The sequence below is a fragment of the Anser brachyrhynchus genome, assembly GCF_964034855.1.
Source record: "Anser brachyrhynchus genome assembly, chromosome: 7".
Taxonomy (NCBI): Eukaryota; Metazoa; Chordata; class Aves; order Anseriformes; family Anatidae; genus Anser; species Anser brachyrhynchus.
In genome coordinates, this window is record NC_137701.1 from 9,903,897 (window position 1) to 9,930,215 (window position 26,319).

Consider the following 26,319-nt stretch of genomic DNA (forward strand, 5'->3'; position numbering starts at 1 on the left):
CAGCCCATTGAAAGTGGAGAAGTAAAATAATAATAATAATAATAATAAACTATTCTGTCTGTGTCATGGCAGAGAACAAAATCTGCATCAAAATACTTGTTTCATTAGTTGGCAGAAAGCTCCTTCTGATAATAGGAAAACTCAGAAAAATGTGCTAAAGTACACTCGCAGTCCATTCTCTGAAATATTCATGTTCCTCCCTATTTTTGGAAATGATTTTCCTGGAATGCTCTCTTCCTTGGCCAGGCATGCTATTTAATCACTTCCCATCATCTCTGATGCTATTGCTGTTCAGAGCCCTCCAGTTAGCAAGCTCATCCCTGCTTTATACCCATCGTGTGTAGACCAGATAAGATGATCTGAAAGCACTCTGGAAGCATTGGGTAGGTCCGTCTTTACTTGGATCACTGTAAATATTCTTGCTATCTGGCTCTGATACCAGAGTCTTAATGTAGAAGGCTGGATAAACAAGCCAGGATATCTCTCCCAAATCACCTGGAAGTTACAAAAAGTCCTCCAGCTCTGCCTGTGCAGAAGCTCCAGTGTGTATGCACTTATCTGACCGTGTGCAGGAGGCTAGAGAAATTCATGATGCTTTGCTTTGGATGGAGGTGGATCTTCCAAGGTGCTAGAGTTATGTCTCCCATGAAAAGAGACAGTCTCTTAGCAAAGGTGCTTGAATGGGACTGAAAAAAAAAAAAACCACACCTGATATTTAAATATGACACGCCTTGTTTGTGTCGTCCAGTTTCCCATCATTACTTCTATTATCTGTTTGCAAATTGAAATGTAGTAATAGGTGCAATGTGCATCGTTAAGTAGAGAGAAATGCTTATTCTGTCGCGCCGAGCAGGTGATGCTGCCCGAGAGACCTGCAGCATTGGTGGTACAATGCACCTGCTGCCCTCAGAGCTCACCTCTGCCCTTCTGAGGCAGGCAAAGTACATTCCCTTTGCTATCTTATCCAGGAAAGATATGGCTTCCTGGATTATTCTTGGAGCAATTTCCCAGTTATAATTTCTTCTGAAAACAAGTTGCTTTCTGTTAGCCTTGAAACTTGCACAATCAAGGCCCATGTTGCACTAGGAAACGTGGAGTTAAGCAGCCTTTCCATTACCCCCCAGGTACTTTATTAGTTCAAGATTTTAGACCCAGTCCTGTCAAGACCCCTAACGCTGAAAGTAATTGCAGGTCAATGAAATTCTCTTTGTTTTGTTTGGAGCATTTGACACGTTGTGGTATCTGCCGCAGACCTTTACCTCCCACTCCTGCCACAGGGTTTATATCTTTCTTCGGTTCACCACCGGGCTGACTTTGTGTTTGAAACCCAGGGATCCCTTCTGCTGCTCTGTGGTGTCACCGTGCAGGTCCTCTCAGTACATCTCAAAGCATCTTGTAACGCTCAGCGAAACAGACACGCATGACTCGACCAGCTGTACTTCCGTTCTGCCCTCCTGCTGGCCGGACCCGGGGAGGCGTTTCAAAGCCACCAAGAAACAGCAAGCAGAGCATCTCACCCGAACACTGCTCAGCTCTGAAGAGCACTGCCTCGGGTCCCCTTCTTGCCTTGCTGGATAATTGAGCGCCTTATGGAGGAAAGGAGCCTAGTTTTTCCCAGTAATGGTATTTGTAGAGATATCACTTTCAGCCTGCCCTGGCACCAGGCGTTACCAGGTGGGTGTCTGCCTGTCTGCACATGTTCCCTTCAGGCCTTGCTGCCTGTAGGATGCGTCCCATCCTCTTTGCTCCTTCCATTCCTCTCCTTGCAGTACGAGCTGTTCTGTTCTGCGTGGTCTTGCAAAACATGTCACAAAGCAGTGTGGTACCCCACACCCAGACAGCTGGGCTTGCTTGGGAGCAAGCCCCGTGTACCACGACGGCTGTGAAGATTATTGGGGCTTCAGTACTCCAGGACCCCATGGGGATGGTACAGGTTGAGGAACAAGGGGTAGGAAGCAGGCAGGGAGAGTTTCTCTCTCCAATCTGCCACAAAATTCATTTGTGCCATGCCTAATACTTGTTATTACAGAAGCAAGGCAATTCATTTTTGCACTTCTCTGCTAAGTAAATATACATTTGCTCAAACTTATGACTGTATTTCTAGAACACTATGAAATATTCTCCGAATATTTTAAATCTGGAATTTTAAAAAACTGATTATTTCCTTTTGGGGGTATATGGTATACCTAGCCCCTTGTAATTTCTTAAGTTAATTACAGCTTGTGCTTTTTGATCCCTCCTTTTTGATCCCATCTTTGTGGTTAGCTGTCCCCTGCCAGTGGGAAGCTGAGATGGGAAAGGGGAGAAGTGACCCAGCCCAGCTGTAATGCTTGTGAGACACTGAAATCGTTCAGATATAGGCAGACATGTTTTGGATCAAGAGTAAATGAAATATTTAATTTTTCTAGTTGAAACTTCATCAGATTTTGCTATCTCAAATTTTGGATATTAAAAGCTTTGTCTCTTCATGATTAAAAAAAAGGATGATGCACAGACATTTGGATTTTAGAAAACTCTGATGTTTAAAGCAGGAAGCGTGGCATCATTGTTAAGTAGCTTTGACTTAATTTGATTTTGAGGAACCTAAAAACAAAACAAAACAAACCCACCTGTGTGCTTTAGGTCAGATTGGCCCTTGAAAAGATCCTCAAGAGAAGCTGATAATTAAGACTGTACAGTATTTTATCTTATGTTTTCAGACTTTATCTTTACAAATACAAATATGCTGTTTTGTTCACTTGCTTGTGAGCATAATTGAAAGAAAAGGAGATTATCTCCTTTAATGTGATTTTGTTTGCTGAATTCTGTGTTTTGCAGTGAATGTGACCCTGTGCGTATACAATCCACGGAGCAAATGCTGCTTAGCATGCAAAACTGCGAGCAGCATGGGAGATTTGCCCTTCTTCCTTAGAGGAGAAATATTAATTTGTACATCCCAAGTTGCAATGGCAGGAATAAGATTTTTTAGAAATTAGATCTCCTGGTCCAGGCCCAGCAAACCCAACTACCCTGTGCCAGGTTTACACTGCGGGTTCCGGGCTCCAGCATAATTCATTTTTCATTTGAACTGCTGTTTTTTAAACCTGTCATTTTGCAAAATAAACAAAACCAGAATACCAAGATCCATCCAGGCTTTTTAAAATCTGATTTCCCACCTGAATTACAGTCAAACTTACCTCCATACATGATATTTCACAGGCAATGATGTTCCAAAGCACATGAGCAAGCAGGCTGCCATCCCTGCGCTCCATCCCGTAGCTCCCTCATGCGACGGTAGTTTTCCCAATAAATAGTGAGACAGAAGCAGAAGGCTGCTGGCAGGATGGGTTTGTCAGTGTGCAGGGAGGTAAGAGCCCTTCCAACACAAAGCATGTCAATGCAAAGTTAACTCTTCAGAACGGTTGAAAGGAAATTTATTTTGGAGGAGTGGGTTCAGTTCAGATCAGTGGTTTGCGTTTGGAAGAGGTCTCGTCAGCAGCTTCCCACTTTGCATCAAATGGCCAAAGGGAAGCAGGATGCTTCAAACGGGGCAGTGAGCATGGCTGTGTAGTGCACAGCTTTACACGGCACCAAAGTTGGATTTTAAATGAATTTATGCAAGAATGAAAGTAGGGCCAAAACTGGAAAGGCCTCTCTGTTATGAAGATGCGATTAATCTCTAGTTGAATAAATATCACTGTTAGAATGTACTTGAATATCAGAATGATTTAATCTGAAAATAATTGAGAATGCAAAGCTGAAATCCATCGGGGAGAGGAATGCAGATTGTTCTATTTTGATATTTAGCTGATTTTTTTGGTGAGGAAATTCTTGATATAATGGGATGAAGTTTGTTGAACTGATCATTTTTTTGCCTGAAATACTTTGAAACTGGAAGAAACGTTCATACACTTATCAGAATACAGAGTTGGGTGAGCTTCTGTCAATACTTTTTATGTATTGTTGATATTTCTTCTTTATGCATTTAGTTTCCCTTAAAAAAAGCCCAAAGACAAGATAGAGTTGCATATTAAGTTGAACTTTTTCATTTTACACATTCCTTTGATAATTTGTTTAAAAAAAAAAAATGCAGTTTACTCACACTTAATTTTTCAGACCCAGATGTCCTACAATTTCAGCAACAGCTCTGTTGGCACTACCAGGAATTTATGCATTTTTGCAGGCATGCATCACATCTACATATTAAAGTTATTACGGGGAACACTACCCAGTTTTTGAAAATTAACTCATACTTGAGTGACAATAAAATCTCTGGACAAGAATGTGGCATACCTCTGGAATTTGCTGTGCATACTGGGAGCATCTAATCAGGTAATGATGTCACCTAGCTTCAGTTTAGTCATGGTAGCACTCAAAATACCGAGAAAAGCCAGTAATGGCAATTACCATTCATGCCTTCCTCTCACTGCACAGCTCCCAGAATTCAAAGGCACTTCTTTGATGGTTAAAAAGGAAAAACAAAATTGATTATTTTAAACCTCTCTGCAAAAGATACTGCTCTCTTTGCAGTACTGTTTCAAGTGCAATGTCAACTATGGCTAGCAGTAACTCTGCAGGGAGTGCAGTGATCTTGGGTTTCATATGTAAATTTATGCAAAGGGCTTCTGCAAGCCTAGCATGTGTTGTTCTCCTCAAACACCACAAGGCACTTCTTCCTACTTGATGTGGCAAAGGGAAGAGAGATTCCCTCTGTTTCACACAGCAAGGGGAAAGCCTGCAGAGTGCATGTAAACAAGCAAGAGACCCATGATCCATCGTTATTTTTAAAGTTGGTAGAGCTGGAAATTCTGCTGCGACAAAGTTCTGCCACCTTCTTTGATTATTTTCAATGGAGCTACGTCTTTTTAGGACACAGGGGGTGCTCCTTATGGGTCTCCATATGGTCTGAAAGGATAAAATTATTAATCTAAAAATAATGGCATTTGGGGATATTCCTCACCCTGTCTCAAAATCATCACTGAGAAAAAGAGAATAAGTGAAAATTTTCTATCATGATGTCTTTAAGCTTCTTAGTATGCTGTGGCCCATGCACCTGTTTATTTATCAGCACCGACCTCTCATCCACATCTCTCCTTCAGTTCCCAATATATTTGTTTTTCCTTCACTTTTTAACAGCAGCAGACTGCTGGTCACTGACCATGCCAAGCAAACACATCTATGAGCCTCTTTTACCCTTCCGTGATAGATTTCCCTTCTGCTCCTGAGCACTGTCTGGCTGTTCCCATGCGGGGTTGTTGGCATTAACAGCGCTCACCCCTGGGTCAGGGCCTCCCCACATGTCTCTGTGCTCCGAGGATAGAGGATCCTAGCTAAAGGGTAGCCATCTACCATCCAAGGTAGTGGGGTAGGTGCTGATACTGCTCTCTAAGAGGGATGAAGACAGAGCTTGGAGCAGATTCTTGTAGTTTTGAATCTGTAATGGTTTTTTAATAATAGATATTGTATTGCCTGCTTGGTCAGATGCTTGCAGTGCGCGTCGAGATGGATGTGAGAGGGAGGCTGCACTTGCCCCAGGGCGTGCACAGTCAGCGCGCACTCAAAACCTGCACATTGGATCATAATGCTGAGGGATTGCAATAGATCAGTAATCACAGTAAGTTCAGCAAAAATAGCCAAGTAAATTGTTACAGCGAGTTGTGGCAATTTTAGCAGTCAACCAGACAGTGCAAAATTAGGAGTTGTTCGTTGACATCTGCTAATGAAGTTGGAGGGAACCAACCGTGAAGCTCGCAGGGACGAGGCTCTCTGCATCTCTGTCTTGGATTCCCCTCGCCTCCAGAAGAGCTCATCTCACCAGCCGATGTCTATTAAAGCTTAAAAAAAAGCCACAAGAAGGGAGAACCAGACCCTACTTGCTCATGCTCTAGATGTTTATCTTCTTTAGTTGCCTTAACACATAAATGGTCCTTGGTTGCTTTGATCGTGATGCAAAGTTGGAACTGCAAAAGGAAAAAGCTAGTAAAAAAGCAGATGGAAAAACACTGTTGCTGCCTGTAAATAACTCTTAATCACCGTTTCCCCCCCCACTCTTGGTGAAAATAATTATTAAAGATGTACCACTGCACTTTCAAAGTGGCAATCCATGTAGCTCTGTAGTTTTGCCAGGCTAAGTAATACCATTTCTTTCTCAGAAGATGCTATTTTCATTTGAAACCAGGGTGATTTAAGCCTGATACTTCAAAAATGGGTGGTGATTGATTAGTCATCAGCCTAATAATGGAACACATCTGCATTTTTTTTCCCATCTGTATCATATTCTACATAATTCATTTGGCTTAATTGGACATTAAAGACTTTTCCCTATTAAAACTGCAGCAGACTCACCCGCCCCTGCTTGGCTTCTCTGGGATTCCTCTGCCCCTGCTCGCTGCTGCTCAGAAACCCCTGTTCCAGCCTGTGGGATGGGAGGGCTCGGCGTGGGGCTCTGTCAGACATGTGTGCCCCTTCTTATTTTTTCGGAGTGGAGTTCATTTTTGCACTGCAGCAAGGCCTCTTCTATCCACACTTCACGTACGCAGGACTGGCTCCTTTTGCTTAGCTCCGAGACCGATAACAAGCTCATCGGGGTGGTATCGGGCACAGCAGGGCCCCAAAAGTTCTCAAACCAACAAAGCAAGGTGCTTTTCGCTCACTGTTCTTCCCAAAATACTCAGGAAAGCCCATGAAACAGCTACTGACCTGCCTTCAGAATGACACTTGGAGAATACTCCTGGGAGGAGTTTACTGCAGTCTACATTAGGTAAAACCACTTGTTGCAGCTCATATCTTACTGATGTGTAGTCATTTCAGGAAGTGAAGCTAAATTGTACCTGGCCATTAGTCCCACTTTGTCTCTATTGTCCCAATTGTACCCTGGTGATTACTCTAGGTAATAGTATTCACTAGAAAAAATGTATATTAAGAAAAAAAAGATGGAAAAAGGACTTTAAAAATTTCATGGAAATGATATAAATCATTTCTGATCAGCAGATATCATCCTGCGGTTACAAATAAATGTTTTACCATGGTTTGTGAGTGCCATTTGAGATTGGGGTTCTGCTGTACATACCCCTTTTGTTAGAGGTCTGTAGCACAAAGATGGGCACCAAGTGGGCAGGGAAGGATTCAGGAGGTGGAGCTGTAAAGGCCAAGTCCCGTGGAGCTTGGAACAGAACCAGGCTTTGAATCTAGACTAATTGAATTCCTGTGTAAATTCTTTAATTACTTACCATGCACACGCACAGAAGTACCAGCTGGATTATATAGGCTAGGAGGAAACTCCTACCAGTTTTATGAATGGTCTGACATGCTCTGATTAGAAAAAATAGTAGAACTGAGCCTTGGCTGCTACAGCGTAAAACATAGTGTAAATGAAAATCAGTACAATGTAAATCCGCTCTTACACATCTCCTCCTTGGATCTCATTGTCTCCTCTTACGTGTCAGAAAATCATCCAGCCCTGCTGGTCCAGCTTGCTGTTCAGTTAAATGTATCATTAAAAAGACATCTAAAAAAGATGTTAGTGCAGCAAGAAGCAAAATGAAGAATGCGAAGAGCAAGGCAGAGGGCTCTGCTGTGAATAACTAAATAATAACTGGAAAAGGAATGAAAAAGCCAAAAGCTCGTGCAAGAATTCAAAGGGATTCCACTTTAAAGCTTTGAAAATGGCCCCTGGCTGGGGCAAATGAGTTCATTTAGTGTGTGACTTAGCCCTTTCTTCTTCTCTGAGTGGCATGTAGCTTCAAATTGTCCTTAAGCTTGATTACATTCCTCGTTTATTTGCTCCTATTGAGAAGTTGTTATCCCACATCTCCAGCTCACTTGATTTAGAGAAGGTATGTGATAGAGATGGCATCAAGAAGTGACATGTAATAGCCGGCTCATTAACAAAATCCTCGCGGTATGCTTTTAGTGCAGCAGCTGCCTAGGTAGCAACAGTAATTGATGCATTTGTTAATAAGCTTGTGGGCAGAGTATGCTGAGGCTGATAAAATACCTGTTGGCATGTGCTCTGTGTTACCACCAAAACCCTGCGCTTTCTTAACTCTTTGCAGATGAGCTCTGCTGCCTTTTCATGCGGGTCATGCAAAATATGCTGCTGAACGTTGAGTTTTATGCACGGTGTGTTTATACCAGGCATCTGGGAGGAAAACGATGGAAAGTCTGCTGACTTCTGAGAGCAAGAGCTGGTTGATTGTGCTACTAGGATAGATCACAAACCCCTGGGAGCAGGACCATCTTCTCCAGCTGGCTGCCAAGCCAGGTTTCTCTGTTTAAGTGGTGTCTGCAAGGATCATGGGGGCTAGTTCTTTCTGGTGTGTCCACAAATTGCCTCCAAAAAAAACCCAACAGGTTAGGGTGGTTCAAGGTATCTGGTACCTACCTCAGGTTTGATCTGTAGTAGAAATCAGGAGAAAATAAATGTGGCAGAGAATAGGATGGCAAGACTGTAAGAGGATGGGGTCTGGATCTTCTCATGTGGTTGCCAGCTCCTGTGGCAGAAATTAATTCTCAGAAGGAAGACCCAGTAGTAAAAGGTTGTTTGCCTCATAATCAGGCAGCGAGTAATGATCTCTCATTCAAAGTCAGTGGGAAAGCCAAGGTCAACTCTACCATTTTGGGATTGTCTTTGATCAATATTTGCAGTTTCTTTTTCAGTGAAGCATTCTTGGTGCTGTTAGGATCTATTAGCTGGATCATGCTAACACTAGAGAGAGAAATGTATCGGAAATCCATTGACACGAATGCCGCTGACACAAGGAGGAGCTGCAGAGCACCCACTGGAGGGTCTGCTGTACCTGTGCTGCCTGGGTTTGTGCAGTCCTGTCCAGATGGGCCCTGAGCTGAGCTCTGTCGGAGCTGCCGAACTACCAAAGCTGCAGCTAAGGAGCATTTGTAGAAGTGAACTAAGTATGTTTGACATCTACAAAACAAGTCCAAAAACATACACTAAAACAAAAATATACATGTAATGGTGTTATTTATCAAATTGACTATTTTGAAAAAGGGTGGGAAGGAGTGAAGGAAGGGACTCAGCCGCTCAGCCCAGAAGATAGAGTCTGAGAGACTGTGAAATGCGTCAGGGACAGGGAAGCATCCGTGGTGATGCTTTCTATTTTTCTGACTCAAAATTTGCTTTGTTGAGATCCAATTCAAACCGTGCCATAATTCAGAGTGTAGCTGTTGCTTTTGTTTGTTTTGTTTCCTGCAAGGCCTGCTTGACCTTGTCATTTGTATAGGCTGAGTGGGTGAAATGAAAGAGAATTAAGCAGGTCTAGCTGAACAGACAGTTAAACAAATAGGTTCTCTATAGCGTGGTGTTGGTTTGGTCACCGAGCTTTCCTGCAAAACAGCGAGTGCTGAGAGCTTATTCATCGCCAGCTGAATGAATTCTCCAAGCAATGATTGCTTTGTTTCTGTGTATTACTCTCTATTAGTCCCTGTAACAAGCTAGAATGGAATTTAGACAGTTTAGGTCTCCTCCAAATGGACCTAAAGATTTCATTAAACTTACACCATGACAGTATTTTGTCGGCCATTACTTTCTGCTTGAGAAGGCAATGGATGTTTTCAGATCTTAATTCCTGTATTTGCTAGATGACCCCACACATTTTCTTGCATGCATTATTTACATGAAAGAAATAAAAATTAACTGAATACAAAAAAAGTCACGGATGCGGCACTTGGCCGGTGTTTCACCTGATTCTCGGTTCTGTATCATTGCGATTCTGCTTCAAAACAATACGCGTTAATCTATTCTCACACCGTTGCACAAAGGGGAAAAAACTTTGATGACTCTGAACATATACCAGTTGAGCTGGTTTGGGGATTTGGTATTTTAAATCTTTATATTGGAGGTTTAAATAAATAGTAGATCTTTCTATATTGGTAGCCAGTGGTTTCCTTCTGTTATAGTTAGGAATTAGCCAACCAAAATGATATTTGGGCATCCTTTACCCAACCTTCTTTGATTTTTGCATTTGTTCCTATACTGCATATTCAAAGTTTTTCTGTCACTTTTTTTTTTTTTCATTTTTTAATCATTATTGAAGAGCAGCATGGGGAATGTTTTCTTCAGAAGTCCTATAGCAGTGTTGGTATTCAAGTCAGTATAGTGGTCAAGAGACCATGATAACCTAACAAATAACTTACGTTTATTTTAATACATACAGTTTCTATATCTGGCATCCACGGGTATCCAGCCCTGTTTCACACGCTTTCTTCTTTGCAAAAATACAAGAGTGATGCCTTGGTTTCGTGTCCACCATCAACAGGGTGATACGATTGCTTCCTGTGACTCCCGCGGCGTGCTGAAGCTCTGGGACATTCGGCAGTCAGTCCCCATCATGTCCGTCGATGCCGGCCCCCGTCCTGCCAACCAGTCTGCCTTTGATTACTCTGGTAGGAGCTTTTACCAACTCTTGTTTTTACTTGAGACATGTTTTACTTTGAAATCTGCACTTCTGAAGCTGGAGAGCATGTGTGACACAGCACAGATGTGTTCATTTGAAAGACGAGATGCCCAATAGTACCAACTGGCAGTCGATGCACGTGTTTTCTGGACAGGATCAGCAGTTTGGTCTAATTTTCTGTTTATAGAAAAGGCAAAATGTACAATAACAAGAAATGCAATTTCAAAATTATTACATAAAATACAAATTATCACTGAAAACTTAGCAAGATTTCCTCTGTTCTAGTCACGTGTATTCTCCAGTAATGTCTATTCTTTTTATTTGCTAATTCTACAGTTGCATTTCATAACCACCTTACTAAGTCCTCTTATAATTGCCTCAGATTTTGATTGTGTTGACAGGAGTGCTTACTGTGCACAAAGTATTGAAATAACCAGTTATTTTTCATCATCAACCTTGTATTACTGTGTCAGCAGTATTCTGAATGAAGGTGCATTTTCATTTGAAGAGGGGCTGTTGTAAAATATTTTTTTTTTTGGTTTAAAAACAATATTAATCCTCAATTCCAAAGCACGGACAAGCATTTATATTGCAGCATGGAATGTGATCTTCACTCAGAAAGTCATTCTTACTCAAAGGTAGGATAATATGATATGACATGATATAATGATATAGAATGTAATATGTATTTTATTTATTGGAAAATATGTATGCATTTGTGTTATATGCATAAAACGTTTCAGTAGAACGTGAGAGAAAAATAAGGAATCATTTAAACAGAAACAATAGCACGTTTTGTCATAATGACCCACATACTGTGGAATCCATAATACAAATAGTCTCTTGGCAGAAAACTTTGCCATCAAGCTCTAGTCTTTCTGTAGTGTTTTCACAGATCTCTCTGCTGTACTGTTAAATAGGGTATTTTCATTTCCAGGGGATAAAATACATTGACACTGTCCATTTTTGACCACTTCCCAAAGACAAATTTAATGACTATTCTATTTATGTGTGTAATTTGGAACAAGAGCTCATTTTTTCTTGGTTAGGATTTGAGGCAGTTCTGCATTTCTGGAGTAGAATATTGGGTTATTTGCAAAGGAATCACATCCCTGCAGAGTGCAGGAGCAATATTTCTAGCCAGATGGGAGGTTTCCAGTAGAAAGGTTATCGGCCTCAGGCAATCTAAATGGGCAAATTTTTCCAACGTCTGGATAAAATCCAAAATTTTCTCTGCAGGAGTAAGCACACATCAGAGAGATCCAATTGATATGGATGATCAGAACGAGGCATAACGTAACGGGACACAGTCGCACCTACTAAAGATACGAAAGTACCTGGGGAAGAGAGAGAGGTCTTTACAGCTTGTGGGGTTTGAGCAGAGCCCCTGCGTGCCCTAGCTGGGGCAGAGGGAGAGGCACCCTGGGCAAGGTGCACAGGCAGCGTCTGTCAAAGTATGTAGGTACCTTGCAGAGGTACAAGCACACAGCTACTTGTTCATTACGGAGCAGTTTTTAATTTGCTGGGCGAGTGTTGTGGCTGACAGCAATGCATTTTCCGTGCTGCATCTGAGTGTAGTGGTGCAGTGGTTTCAGCAAACCTGGGTGCAGCCAGTTTGGTTCCTGTTAGCAGGGCAGCATGGGACCCAGGAAGAGCTCCTGAGTACATGAATGCTTAACTCATGCTGACACCATTTTGTCGTTATTTTACGCATGCTAGCTAAACCAAAGTGAGCCTGAGTGATCCAAAGGTAGCCCTTGATGCATCAGTGGGAGAGGCTGCATGACGTGGTCCTCTGCAACAGCAGACGGCTAGACAAATGACCCAGCAGTTCCTGCATTGTTTGTCTAAACAGTAATTATTTTTTAACAATGTGTTGATCAATATGTGGACTTGGTCAAACTATTCACTCAGTCATTTGAACGGGGTTAGCTAAAAATAGGAACTGTATTGAAATAAGTCAAACAGCAAGAATATTAAAAAAAGAAAAAACACCCAAATGGGGCTGGGAGAAGGTGTCCCATGCTCACCTAGCAGCCTGATGGGCATTGGCACACTTGTCTTGTTTGGGACCTCTGTCTGGGGAGATGTTTGGGTGAGTTTTTCTGGCTTTATCAAAGTGTGGCTTAATTCCTGGCTATGTTCCTCAGTCCATCCTGGTGATGATATACCACCTAGTGTAAAATACTTGACTTCATTAGTAGTCATACACACAGGAAACAAATTGTTCAGCTTCCTGCAGGTGGATTTAATTACTAGATTAGAGAGCCATGGTTGAACAGTTATGGGTGTTTTTTTTCTGCCCAGTAATTATTTAAATTATAGCTAATAATGATAGAAGGGTTTTATGAAAAATTTGGTGGTATCTGCAAATGAGATTGAGGTCAGAGATAGTAAGGCCCCAACTAATCAAACATCTTATTTGGTTTTCCTTTGTGTTGTTTTTAAGTAATTATAATTGCAGATGTAATGTAGCAAGAAACATCTTACCTTTTATCTTAAGTGGTGATATCTACTCTCAGTGTGAGATGTGCTCCATGGGAGTTGCTTCACAAAGAGCTAGCACCAAGAATGAGTTTGACAATTATTGGGATTCACCTGATGGCCATATTGCAGATGGGTCTTGCTGACTCATGATGTGAATGCTATTCAGGGGATAGATGTTTGACCATGAAGCCATTTTTGTCTTTCTCAGGGCCACACTCAGATCTTAAATAAGTTAATGAAAAAGAGCTGGGTATAAATCTTTCTGCTTTAGATAATGTCTGGTCTGCTTCCTCGTGCCTTAGCTTTCCTTTCGCTCAACTGGAGCGAAACAGGTGGACTCTTCTCTGTGGTTCACTTGTGGATGGGGAGAAATTAATTACATGATTAACTGATCACTATTGCATTTCATGTAGGCTTTCTTCTTCCTTGAATCTTTCTGAAACTAGCTTATGGTCTTGGAACGAGAGATGGTGCTGGAGCTGGTGGGACTCAGCCCCCTGGGGGCACTGAAGGTCAGTGTTGTCCTTGGTGTCAAAACCACCAAGGAGCACGGTCCTTGAATTCTGCATGCTGTGAAAGGTTTCAGAGAGGGCACCGGTTGTGGTTATTTTCAGGACAGACCACAACACAAGTAACTGTTGATTGTTTTTTTGCTTTCTTTTCAGTAAATTCACTTAAATTTTTTCATATGCTAGTTACCCAGCATTCCCACATGCATATTTTCTTCTGCAGCATTCACAAATCCCTTATCCCTCTCTTGTCACCAAGCTTAGATGTTCCCAGTTGCAGTTTAGAAAATTTACTTGATACGATTAATCACAACACAGCCATTAATAGTATGGAAGAGGTAGGGAAACTGTAGAGGATTCTAGTTTATTTATTGACATACTTATTATTATTATAATTATGTATTAAAACAAGCCAAGCAACTTTCCTTAAAAAAATAGTCCAAAATCATCAGCCTAGGAAGAGCCTAGTGCTGCATTTTGAGATCCGCAGGTACAGTGAGGGTATATTAAAAGAATGTAAAGTTTGCAAATTAATGTGAAAGTGAAGAACTGCGAGAGTCAACATCACCTTGTGATACATGTGGTTTATTTTGGGAGATAGGAGTTCGGGGGATGAAGAAGACACGTGGTGCTAGGAAGTGGCTATGGAGCAAATGGTACAGCTTTCAGCCATGGTGAAGTTAGGGTAGCTGCTCTGCGTTGGTATCTAAAAGCTGGCTTAATTTGCTTAATTACACCATCACATGACATTACACAGGACTGTTAATAGGAGTTGGCCATTAGCCCAGCGGGTGACAGGATCGTTTGCTGTTCAGCCTTGGATTGTTTTTGGTGTTAAATAGTGATCTATGAATTTGTGTCTCCATAGTATCCGCCCTTTACTGAATGCAGAATTGTGCTTAGCAGGATTGCTGGGATGTCAGTGCTGCAGCACCTTCAATATTTGCACTAGACATTATTTGGGCTAGTCCTGATACTGTTAAAGCCACAGGTGATCCACACAGGCCTCACAGGGGATGAAGGCAGAGAAATTAAACCTTAGATTGTCAGAATTTCTGCGGGTACTGGGTCTTCAGCTGAAGTCCCAGAATTACAGTTTTAAGCTGTCTTATCTGGTAGCAATTTGGGTGCTCAGAACAGAGCCTGCAGAAATAACCCCTGTAAATGGAGTAGAAAGATTCAGAAGCAGAAATTGCATTTGTTTAAATTTGCATGTGCCTAGTTGAGTGTATATCCTTTTTCTTAAACACAAATAATACTGATTTATTATATGGCAGTCTCATTTAGTTAGGAGTTTGATCTTGCAGTGAGCAAGGCGCCCACTCAATTTTCTCTTTGATTCCCTCAGGTGGGAGATGGGCTGCAAAGACAAGCAGGTATTGAGGTGCCAGGTGCTGGTCTTTTCCTTCTTTCCCCTTTTTCCTTCACATTTCTGGTTAATTCATATCACTCAAGTGGTGCCAAGTACATAAAGCTTAATCTTGACAGGCTGAGGGATTTGTCTAGGATGGAAGAAGCTCTCCCTTGCTGGGAAGCTGCAGGGTGGATTTTGCCATTCGCTGGTGGATGCAAGGAGAGCTGGGGATGCCCCGTGCCTCCAGTCTCCGGAGGGGACTGTGTCGACCAGAGATGAGTCCAGGTATCAGCAGAACCGGGGCAGGATGGGGTCTCGACTCTTCATCTCACTTTTTGTGCATTTTCTGAACCTTGTTTTTCTATATTTGTCGCCCTCTTGCTTGTAGTTAAAGTCACGCTTGATGGGAAAAAAATCCTCTAGTGCAGAATTTACCACAGTAATCTTTTTAGCAGCAATCTGATTTTGTCCATATAGTGCAATTACGTGCTGACATTAATGTGTGTTTTTCCCTATGACCCCCATTTCTTACTAAAAAGCTTTTTTCATTACAACACTTTATTGCTGTGTGTTCTTTAATCTCCAAGGCAGATTACTTGATAACATCAATTGATTCCTTAGGGTGCTTTTTCCCTTGTGGTTCAGCGCCTGAGTCCCTACCTCATTTCGAATATGTATGAGCTGTTGCAGGCAAAGCAGTCTCAACTTGGGAAATTTTTACTTAATTTAAGTTATTGCCAATTAACAGAAACTTCTGATCACTCGTTCGGGTATTGAGACAAAAGAAAACATGAGGAATGAAGCAAGCAGTGATGTAAATGCTTTTCCTCCCCCGTTTGCAGCCTGAATTTAAGCCAAGCATCTCTTGTCCTGCCATTCCCAGTCTCCACCTGCTGTGTTTTAGCCATGGGCTGTGCTCCACCGTCCCAGCTCCTCCACTGCAGCAGCAGGCGATGCAGGAGGCTGGGGCTGTGTGTGTGATGGCTGCTACCTGCTACAAATTTGGCCTCCGAGATGCTTTGCCTCTGCTGCTCCCTGCTGCTGCTGCTCCAGTGTAGGTCACCCGCAGGCTGCAGTCCTTTTGGGCGTCCCTGTGCTGGTGAGGGTCGCTGAGGGCACAGTCCTTCAAGGGCTGCGTGTCTGCTGATAACACACCCGTGTATGGACTGATGGGGTGCTTGGGAAATTCATTGGGGTGCTCATGTGTAAGGTATCTGGGTGTCAGCGCTTGGGCACCCATGCATGAAGTGATGGGGCGCTCATGCAAGAACCAATTGGGTACTGCTGTGCACATTTGTTGGGTGCTCATGCGTGGACTGATTGGGCAGGCATGCATGAGTGTAGTTAACCCTGCAAGTCTATGCCGAGATGCAAACGGAGCTCAACATCGATTGAAATAGATCCAGGTGTAATTGTTTGGACTTGTCCTGGCACTGGCTTTTCCAAACAGAGCTCGGGCAGCTCCTGATTCTGCTCGTTAATCACTTTGGACGTGCTGTAGCTCCACCTAAGAGGGCGGCAGGGTTACCAAGCCATGTTTCTGATCACATCTTTCCAATCCGTTAGAGAACCAAGACCAGTTCCTCTCTATTTTGCTTCTTTTCTCTTAATTCTCCTTTTCTCCCTTCATCATGCTGCTGTCCCACTGGTCTTTGCGTTGCACTTAGGACTTGGCATGATGTGTGGAATTTGCCTGCTTTGCTTCTAATTCAAGCTTTTCATGGGTCTATTTGCAGAGCATAAGCTGTACCTTTGCAGGTGTTGTGGTTTAACCCGGCCGGCAGCTAAACACCACACAGCCGTTCGCTCACCCTCCCCCCTCCCTCTCTGGGATGGGGGGAGAGAAACGGGAAAGTGAAGCCTGTGAGTTGAGATAAAGACAGTTTATTAAGACAGGAATATAATAATAACAATAATAATAATAATAGTGATAATGATAATAGTATTAATAATAATAATGTGTAAGAAACAAGTGATGCACAATGCAATTGCTCACCACCCGCTGACCGATGCCCAGCCTATCCCCGAGCAGCCGCCCCCCCACCCCGGCCAGCCACCCCTATATATTGTTTAGCATGACGTCAGATGGTATGGAATACCCCTTTGGCCAGTTTGGGTCAGCTGTCCTGGGTCTGTCCCCTCCCAGCTCCTGCTGCACCCCCAGCCTGCTCGCTGGCAGGACAGAGCGAGAAGCTGAAAGGTCCTTGGCCTGGTGTAAGCACTGCTCTGCAACAATTAAAACATCAGCATGTTATCAGCGCTCTTCTCATCCTAATCCAAAACATAGCACCCTACCAGCTACTAGGAGGAAAATTAACTCTGTCCTAAATGGAACCAGGACAGCAGGTCACTCATTCCTCCCCTTTCTTCCATCATGAATGGTTTTTATGTCTGCCACATCAGAACCCTGTCTTCGCTGAGGGTTTGAACAGTCGTAGGGGTTTGCACTGGAGTCCAGGAGTGCCTTTGTCCAGGAGTGCCGTCTTCAGCATGGCAAGGTCTGTGTGTTTTCACTGCAGCCTCACACGCTCTTCTATGCAAACTAAGGAGTCTCATGTTCTCTTTCCTCTAACTATAGCTAATCCACATGCCTAGGAGTTTTGCTTGACGGGCACAGATGCAGCCACCCACATCTTAGTTCTCCATTCTTCGTTTGGTGATCAGCATTTTTGATTTCTTTGGCTTCAGATCCTCTCCAAGCGCTGTTGTGTCAGTGCTCTTCACCCAAGTGCTGGTCTCATGCATGCCCTCTCAGCTCTTCACTTCTGCAGAAGCTGGGCCAAGCAGCAATCAGCCAGAAAAAGTTCTTCCTCCTTCCTTCCAGAACGGGATAAGACAAACAACAGCAGATTTTCAAAACCTGTCCCTCAGAGGGAAATGGTGGTGGGCTGGTTCACCTCAGCCACTCTAAGACAGAGCCTTTGTGCTTTGTCCTTCATGCTGAAATCCCTGCTTTGGCAGAGTTTTTCAACAAGCAAGTGCTGTTGCCCCAGCTGTGTGCTGGTAGGCAGCGCAGCAGTATTGTTGTTTTGTCCCTAGGTAGCCTGCCCAGCCGGCCTGGTTGAACTGACGAATCCATTAGTAGGCTCCCTGGAGAAATTGCCGTGTGGACTGAGTTGGTTTACACAACCCATGGCCTATTTTCTTGTCCCCATCATGCTGCCTGGCCATGGAAGTCAGATCAGCAACACGTCTGTCTTTCTCCGAGGAGTGCTTAGGACATCTGGTGACCATCCTTAATTATTCCTAAGGCCAGCGCGGGAGTAAAAGGATGCGCCATACGACTGTGTTATTCAGCCATAATTCCTTGTCTCGTAATTCTCTCTTCTCCCCTCAGTGCTGCTGTATTTCATTCCTCTCTTGCTCTCCGCATTTGTTTTCCTGACCGTAAAATGCTCTAATTTGAAGGCGGTGGGTACTATGGAGCTTACGTAAACACGAGCTGACCGACGGATCATTTGGTCTCCTTGTACCACGGGGTGGGAAGCTATCACTTCTCTGATTTCTGGCTGTTGCGCTTTTACAAACAGGAAAAAGTTGGCAATGAATTTCTTCCCTTTGTTGCTCAGGAGAAGAGTTGTGCCACACCGTATTTCTGTTGTGTCACGGCCGTTTTTCAACGCGAGCAAGCTCCCCAATATTTAAATATGTTAGACAGAAAAGGGATTCTTAAAATATATGACTTTATTGTCAGTGCAGACATAATTTAAAATGTATGAAATATTTGTCCTTTGGAAAGGGAGGGGAGGTGGCTTGGAACCCCCCCCTATTTTACATTTTAGCTCGCGTTGCAGAGCACTGTTTTGTCTTTGCTGTGTTTTCTTTGCTGAGCTAATGAGGGTGGGGACTGTGTACGACTGCAGGCAATTGCTTTGAGCTCTGAGCACTTTGAAGAGATTAGCCCCATTGATATTCCCTTCATCTTTGTTAGAGAGGAATGCATCCTTCCCCAGAGTGCAAGAAGATGGACAGCTATTTAATAGAGCCAGCCTTTTTCGAGTAGATACTGTAGTACTAAATATTCCCTTCTCACTTGCCTGCATATGCCCAGCAGAAAAACAATGTTCTGGATGCCAGGGTTGTGCCTCATTAGAGCAATATATTGACCTGTTAGGTTTTTTTTGAGGACCCCAGGTTGAACGGATTATTATTTGACTGGTTAAATGTTATTCTTCAAGGAGGAACAACAGTTTCAGCTGTTCAGGCAGTCAGCCAAAACATGGTGATGAGCAAATTGTTTGTTCCAAAAGTAAATGAAGGGAATGTCCACATGATTTTTGCCATCCTTGTATTAAACTAACAGAAGCTGAAAGTAATTGGAGGTTTATGCATCCCAAGTGGGACGTAGCTGATCAAAATTTTGATTCTCCAGCAGCTATTCACAAACTGAATTAAAATGGTTTTCAACAGGTTGTTGTTTTTTTTTTTTTTTTTTTCTAATCCCACTTAAACTAAGCACAGGTCTTAAAATATGAATGTATTCAGCATCTCATTTCTAGCATTTACTGCTTCTGTGACTTTATTAGGTCCATGTGTTCTCTTTTATATTTATTGTTTATATTACTTCCAGCTTACAGAGTGCTACAGTTAGCAAATTCCCACTTTGAATGTATTTACAGTGATTGAATGAGAACTCACTTCTTTCACTCAGACTGCACAGCTTCATCTCCAGCCTGGCTTAGATACAAGAGCTTCATCTCCTGATTAACTTATTCCTGCAGACAGTCAGAGCAAGGGCTCCTGAAGGTCATTACAGCCTCACAGGTATCCAGGTCTCGTGTTTTGAGTGAAGCATCTGTATTATATGTAAAGAAATGAATCAATACTGCATTCATCATTCATATCCAGTAATAAAAAGAAGGGATTTTTGAAGTAAGATACTATTGATCTAGTATCTGGGTGTGCTTTCTATATTTTCAATATGCAAGGTACAACAGCCATGACGTTCTCTGCCAAGGACTGAATGGGTCCGGTAATCTGTAAGGGGACAGCCATTTGCATTGTCATCACTGTTGAAATTAAGTATATTTTCGTCACTAACCGAGAGTCGTTAGTTAGCTGGTAGCTTTGTGGATCGATCCAGAATTATGCAGTGAGTGTAGTGCATACACTTACAGGAAGAAGAAATCGAGTGTTTTGACTTAAGGGAAGCAAATACTTGGGTAGAAGCTGATAGTCCATTCAGTTTGGATACTTTGGAGAAAAAAAAAAAAAGGAAAAATGTATTGTGACAACCTAACTATCTTGTTTCAAGCTCAAGGGTAATTTAGGTAGTTTGGTCAATTTGCGTGCCATTCCCGTCCTTTCAGGAAGCAAATTTCATATTTGCCTCTAGAAAGTTTTGAAGCTAAATGTCAGATGTTTTCATATAAAATGATCTTAAAACAATCTGCAACAATCTGTTAGAAATATTTATCTTTCCACTTCTGTTTTGGTAAAAACTACCAGCCTAGGTTGAATTTGAATAGCATACTTTTAGCAACATAGAAGCTACATTTTTATCAAGCTTGATATTTTTTCAATATACCTTTTAAACTGAGCTCTAAAGGAGAATTATTCACCTCTCATTTAGTAAACAAGTAACCCACTATGGATACCAGTGTAGTAATTAACACTAAATTTTTTGATTCCTTGGAATAACTCTTCCACTTGGTAAATGAAAAACATTCACAAACTAATTCTTTTCAGACCTTTGAAAGTGGCATCTCTTTTCAAACAGGAGATCATCTTTAAATTATGTATGCTGTTCATAGCCTTTTTTATTTTTATTTTATTGACAAATTGTCAGAGGAGCTAAAATGCCTAATCATCAATAGCAAGTGATCCATGGGGTTATGCAAAATAAATTGATTAACAATATAATCTCCATATAGATGTCTCAGGAGGGCTTGCTGTTTTTTATGAACCAGTCTTGCTTGCTTTTGCAGGGCCAGGTGGAAAAGGGTGAGTGAGACAAAGTCTAGGGCATCTGCAGTCATGCTGCTGCCACTAGCAGTCATAAACTGCCTGAAGTGGTGGTGAGAGGTGCAAGGGCAGGCATCACATCTGCTCAATAGGAGAACAAAAAGGATGAGCAGTTTGCTTCCACAACAGTATCTGCCAGCCCTTTTTAAGGCTTGCAGGCCAGCAAAAAAAAAGAAAAAAAAAAAAAAACAACAAACATTGGCTTGAAATCCTTGGTTTCCCTCCTGAAGCCTAGACAGGACACAGCATAGTGTGCTAAATGCCTGCAAATGGGAGTTTAGCAGGAGCGACTCTCCTGGTCCAGGAGATGCTCCCACTGATGGATCCTCTCAAACTGTCAAGCCCACGCATTGGAAATTCTTTGGAGTACATGGGCTTGGTACACAGGCCAAGAACTGCAGCTTTGCCCCACAGCCGAAAGTGGACTGGATTTCTCTTTAGGTGGGATATTGTGTTTTAAATGGCCCAGTTGTTGTATTTGTCTGGGGAAGACAAAGGGCTTAGCCACTTGCAATGCATCTCCAGTTTGAATGAACTTGAAACCTGAGACAAACTTCCCTTTGTCATGAAAGTATAACTTCCATTTATTTATTTTTCATGCCATTCCACTACTAAGAATATTGTGATTTAGATGCCTTTGAGGCATTTAAATTATGCTTATGCAAAACTTTTCCTTGGAGAAAATTGGATGCAATTTTAGGATCAGATAACTGACCTAGGAGAGAGAGAGAGCGCAGAGCTAACATATCCACTTTTTCTAGATGGATATTCATTATGGAGCCTTCCAACTGCTCAGTGATACTGCCCGTCCTTTTGTAAAGGCTTGCACAGGCAAATGCATGGCCATTTCGTGGACAGAAAGAAATCTTTGTGCTGAGATTTTTGAACAACAAAATAAAGCATTTATTTCCCTTTCTTCTTCTGTGGCAAAATACTATATATGATGGTGATTGGGTAAATAAGGAAGAAAAGAAACTATACCCTATTTGCTCCTAGAATAAAGCAAGAGAGGGGAGTGGTGGTGATGACAGAGAGTTCTTTAATGCTGGGTTCATGTCAAACATCATTCCCTTTTCATGTTTTATGTTGTAAGTTAATATGCATGGCATACGTCAGCGATCCTGCCTGGAAACGGAGAAGAGCAAGAGATTTTCTGGGTCCTAGCAAAGGTCAGTTTTGCCCCTCTCCCATCTCTGGCGGTGGGCAGGAGGTGACATTTAGGGGAAAAAAAACAGAACAAGTAAATGCTGAGATTTTTCTGCTGCTATTTTTCAGTGTCCTGTGAATTAGGACCTCCCAGAGCTGGGGGCCTCGTGTATCGTGACTGGTCTTCGTGGCTCTCTCCTCTGTTAAACCTGTCTGATCATTTGTTCTGGAACTTCTGTGCTTCATCTTCCGGCCGATCCTGTAGCAGTGATGAAATACGTCCCTGCCTTTGCTTTAAATCTCTTAATGATACATTCGGATTCTCGTACTGTGGGAATTACTGAATAATTGTAGCTTGTTTAACATCTTTAGGCTGACACATCTTTCCCTATTCTCATTTCAGAGCTGAAGAGTCCTTGTCTGTTTAATCTCCTGGATACATAAGCCACTCCTCACCTTTCTTCATCCTGTTGCCCTTCTGTAAATAGTAGTTGGGGTACATTCTTCTGGAAATGGAGGGGAGGGACAAGGCCTGTATGATCTGTTCAAGATATGCTTAAATCATGTTTTTAAACAGGAGCATAATGAGGTTTCCTGGGTTTGTTCTTTGGTTTTATTTTTTTCCACTATAAATCTTGACGCTATGTTAAGCTGATGTTTTCAGAGAGGTATCCACTGAGGTGAAAAGATCTCTGTCCTGAGGGACAAAGGGTAGTTCACAGTCCTTACTGTATTCGTATGATTAAGGGTACTTTTGGTCATTAGGATCGTTTTGAGTTTCTCAGAATCAGGCTATATCTGCCATCCCATTACTTAATCCCGTAGCATCTTGAAATCTTTCAACAAGTCTTTGAAATGTGCTGTCATCTTGAAAAACATGAATAATGTTACTATTGAGCGCCACCTCAATATTCACCTTCCCACCCTTTCAAAAAGAATATTTATTAATATGCTGACTAGCACAAGTCCCAGAATAGATGTTACATTCTTCTGGTAATCTGTTCCTGATTTGTCCTGACCATGCCCTCTTGGAAACCATTTTTTTTCCTTCCCCTTCCAGAGTGCCTTTGATACAGTGGTTCTCAAAAGCTTTGGGGAATTAGAGTGTCTTATTTCAGTCAGGTCACCCTTACTCCTGTGCTTCTCAGCACCACCAAAGAACTGAAGCAGATTTCTGAGCAGTGGTTTCCTGCCATAAAAGCCCTGGTAACTCCTCACTATGGTGTGACATTTCTCCGCTTCTCACTTAAGTCTCTTTATTATTCTACAAGTGAGTTTATTAGACCTGTAAGGAAATCAGCCTCACCAGCTGACAGTTTCTGAGGCTCTTTTCAGAAGTTGCTGTGATGTTTGTCACCTTCCATTCCTCTGGCACTCGGGCCAGATTAAGCAATAGGTCTTGTACACAGTAACTGCTTCAGGTAGTTTTGTATTTAAGGTTTTGTGGAACTCCTGTTCAAATACACTGATCCTGGCAAGCATTTAATCACTTTATTCGAAGATTTTGGACTTCTGTTCACAGTTTAAACAACAAAACCAAAGAACAACAACAAAACCAGGCTGACCAGCTTGTGTCTCAGGAGTTGTAAAAGCAGCCAGCTCTCTGCATAGTTCTGCTTCCTGGCATGGTGGAAGCTGTCTGGATATGGTGGAAAGCACAGGTGGCTTTGAAATAATAGAGATGAAGGGCTGTAGGCTTTTGGTTTGTGCAGCACCCCCCTTTTCGTGACCTCATCTTTATCTGAGTGAATGGTTTTAAGCGGTAAAGGAATGTGCAAATGATTCCTTCATCCACAGACACCTACCTATAAAACGCAGGTGCTGGATGTGCATCTGAAGCTGGATGTTACGACCAGGAGTCAACGCTGTCCTTGGAGTACAGGATTAGCTGAATTTGAGCATTTGATTGTGAGTTCCCTAACAAATTAGAATTTAAAACATGGTCTATCAGATTCTTATTGTGTATTCTTTTCCCTTCCATTTCATACAGCATTCAGCCTGAATGACATTTGGAGTCTCTCTGATAGCATAACAGGCATTTGTAGCAGGTCCAGTAATTAATGATCAATATTTTAGCCATGCTTGCAAGCTAAGTTTGGGCACTGGCAAAATAAAGAGTTGCCTAGGGACACTGGCTGATGGAGCAGCAAAACTGGGAGCTTCATTTAGGCAGAGAAACCCTCACGAGTCATGGCACAGTGACAGCAGGTGGGTGCCAGCACTGGCCTCACACGGTGCCGTGGGTGCGAGGCTCCTCCATGTCCTCCCTGGACAGCTCTCCCTGTGCCAGGGCTGAGCGAGCTCCCTGCCTTCCTCGTACGTCTGACGTGAAATGTTACGGGAACCTGGGGCTGTGCAGCCTCATGGTACGGGTATTGTGATTGATCTAACGTTCTTGTAATGTTTAATCATGAATTAGTTATAACACATTTATTATCGATTTTTCTTAATGTATTTACGTAAATTAATAGACAGCTCTGATGCTTGATAGGGCTGCGGGAATGGTAACACAAAATCAAGGAAAACAAGGTTACTGAGTACAGTAAACACTTCTTTTCTGGCATCTAAGCAAAACACAGGGAAAAGAAACAGGAAAGGAAATCAATGAGAACCAGTCCCACAGAAGTTATTAAACAATTCCTCAGTCAGAACTCCCCCAGGAAAAGAAAAAGGTTCCTCTCCTGAAATCTCAACCAGAGTCTTAGCTGGTAGATAGACCTGAAGTTTGGGGAGAAGACTGACAGTGCTTGCTGGAGGTGCTGAGCATCGCCTTGGCACCAGTACTTGCGCAGGAGGTTCTCTGTGGTGAGCTAGGACGTAGAGGACTGTTCCCAACTCTTATGCTACCCAGGGACTCTGCTATGTATTTTATAACAGAGCACGTATGTGAAGTGTACCCCAGCCCATCTACCACCCTGTACATAATCAGGTTTGGTATTTCTAAGCAAAACAGGTATTTCCAAAGGAGCTGTTGTGAGCAGATGGACTAACATTTGTAAAACAGTTTCGCTTTTCAAGTGGTCTGTTTGAATAAAATGTATTGTTTCCATTGAGGTTTAAACTAAAGCTTGCTTTAATTATTTTTATATTTGACCATTATATTGTGAGTATATGAAATGGGCAAAATGTTAGGAATAATTAAGCAGAGTGGTCCTGAATACCCTGGTGAGTCTGAAAAACCATATATAAAAGAAAGCAGCTATCTGTGGAGCTGCCAATTCCACTTACATAAGCCCATCTGTTTACATCTACTCCTGTTCCCTGAAGAAGAATACATCTTATGTGAAGAATTCCCACCAGGTCCCTTAGACATTTTATCATTCAAGGATGTTCTTCCTGTTTGTTCTCTCTCTTTCCTTTATAAGAAACCATAGAATTTAAGATTTTCAGAGCTGTCTCTTAGAAGACTTACAAGACAAATGCTTGACTTAGCATATAAAATCATGAGTTTCTTCTCTTCTGATTCTCTAATGAATAAAAACATTCACAAACCACTTACATACACCTTTGACTCACAGTGGCTTATAGTCTTTTCTCCTTTTCCTTGCCTTTGTCTTTCCTTTCCACAGCCCTTCTGTATTCTCATTTGAATCTTTCAGACTGCCTCTTGTTAAGCCAAAGACATAGATTATTTTATATCTAATTGATCATGTGGAAAGGCTGTTTGCTGTTTATCTGGTATTGTATGACAGATTATGAAACTTTTTCCAAAGAAGAAAAAGGACTTTTTGTTTCCCTGTATCCCTCAGTCCTAGGAGTTCTGCAAATACAGAGCTCATGTTTTACTTCATGTACGCTGGTTTATATTCCATCCTCAGAACAACTTCAACAACAAAGTTACCCAAATAACAGCAGATATTAGCTTGTGGACTTTTTTTTGATCTTCTTATTAAATCCTAGTATCAAAGTGGATTTATCCACTCTCTAAGGTAAGATGGGGGAGGCCAGTTTTTGAAGATCATTTGAATTTCTTTCATTTGGTGACCTGATCTTCTTCCTACTCTATTGAACTTCTGTAAATTGTTTTAGGCTTCTTAGAACAAAAAATTCTCTAAGACTTCCAACTTTGATTTAATTATCGAAGTGTAAGCTCTTAACATAAAGTTATTGACACAAGAAATGCAAACTAAAATGAGGTCATGTCAAAAAAGGCGTGAATTCAATTAATCCCTTCAAAGAAATCTTGATTTTGAGTTTTGAATTACAGGTTTAGAATAAAGGTGTGTTTTTTTTTTTTTTTTCTTGACATCTTCCATGGAACTGAAAGAAGTTAATTTATCTCACTTCTCACAGTAAGTTCCCAACCATTTTCAGAGGCTCAGGTGCGTGGAAGGCTTTCCTGCAGCCTGCTGCTCTCTTCCTGTGTGGGTCATTCCAGTCCAATCACCAAAATACTCCTTGTATTTGGGGCTTTTCAGCAGCTGAAGGCAGGAGGCACAGTGCAGTGCTCTTCCATGCTTTATTCAGA

At 42.1% G+C, this 26,319-nt stretch overlaps 1 protein-coding gene across 5 annotated transcripts in view; it reads left to right on the forward strand.

The window, feature by feature from the left end:
• The window catches only part of SPAG16 (sperm associated antigen 16), a 388,703-nt gene that overhangs the window by 280,736 nt on the left and 81,648 nt on the right, over nt 1–26,319 (forward strand). For all 5 annotated transcript variants that reach the window (XR_013953855.1, XR_013953856.1, XM_080600562.1 and 2 more), the window contains exon 15: nt 10,254–10,380. Coding sequence is in view for 3 of the 5 variants with exons in the window: in XM_080600562.1 (XP_080456688.1) it covers nt 10,254–10,380 (127 nt within the window). In the remaining 2 variants the exon portion in view is untranslated. The remainder of the gene's footprint in view (nt 1–10,253; nt 10,381–26,319) is intronic.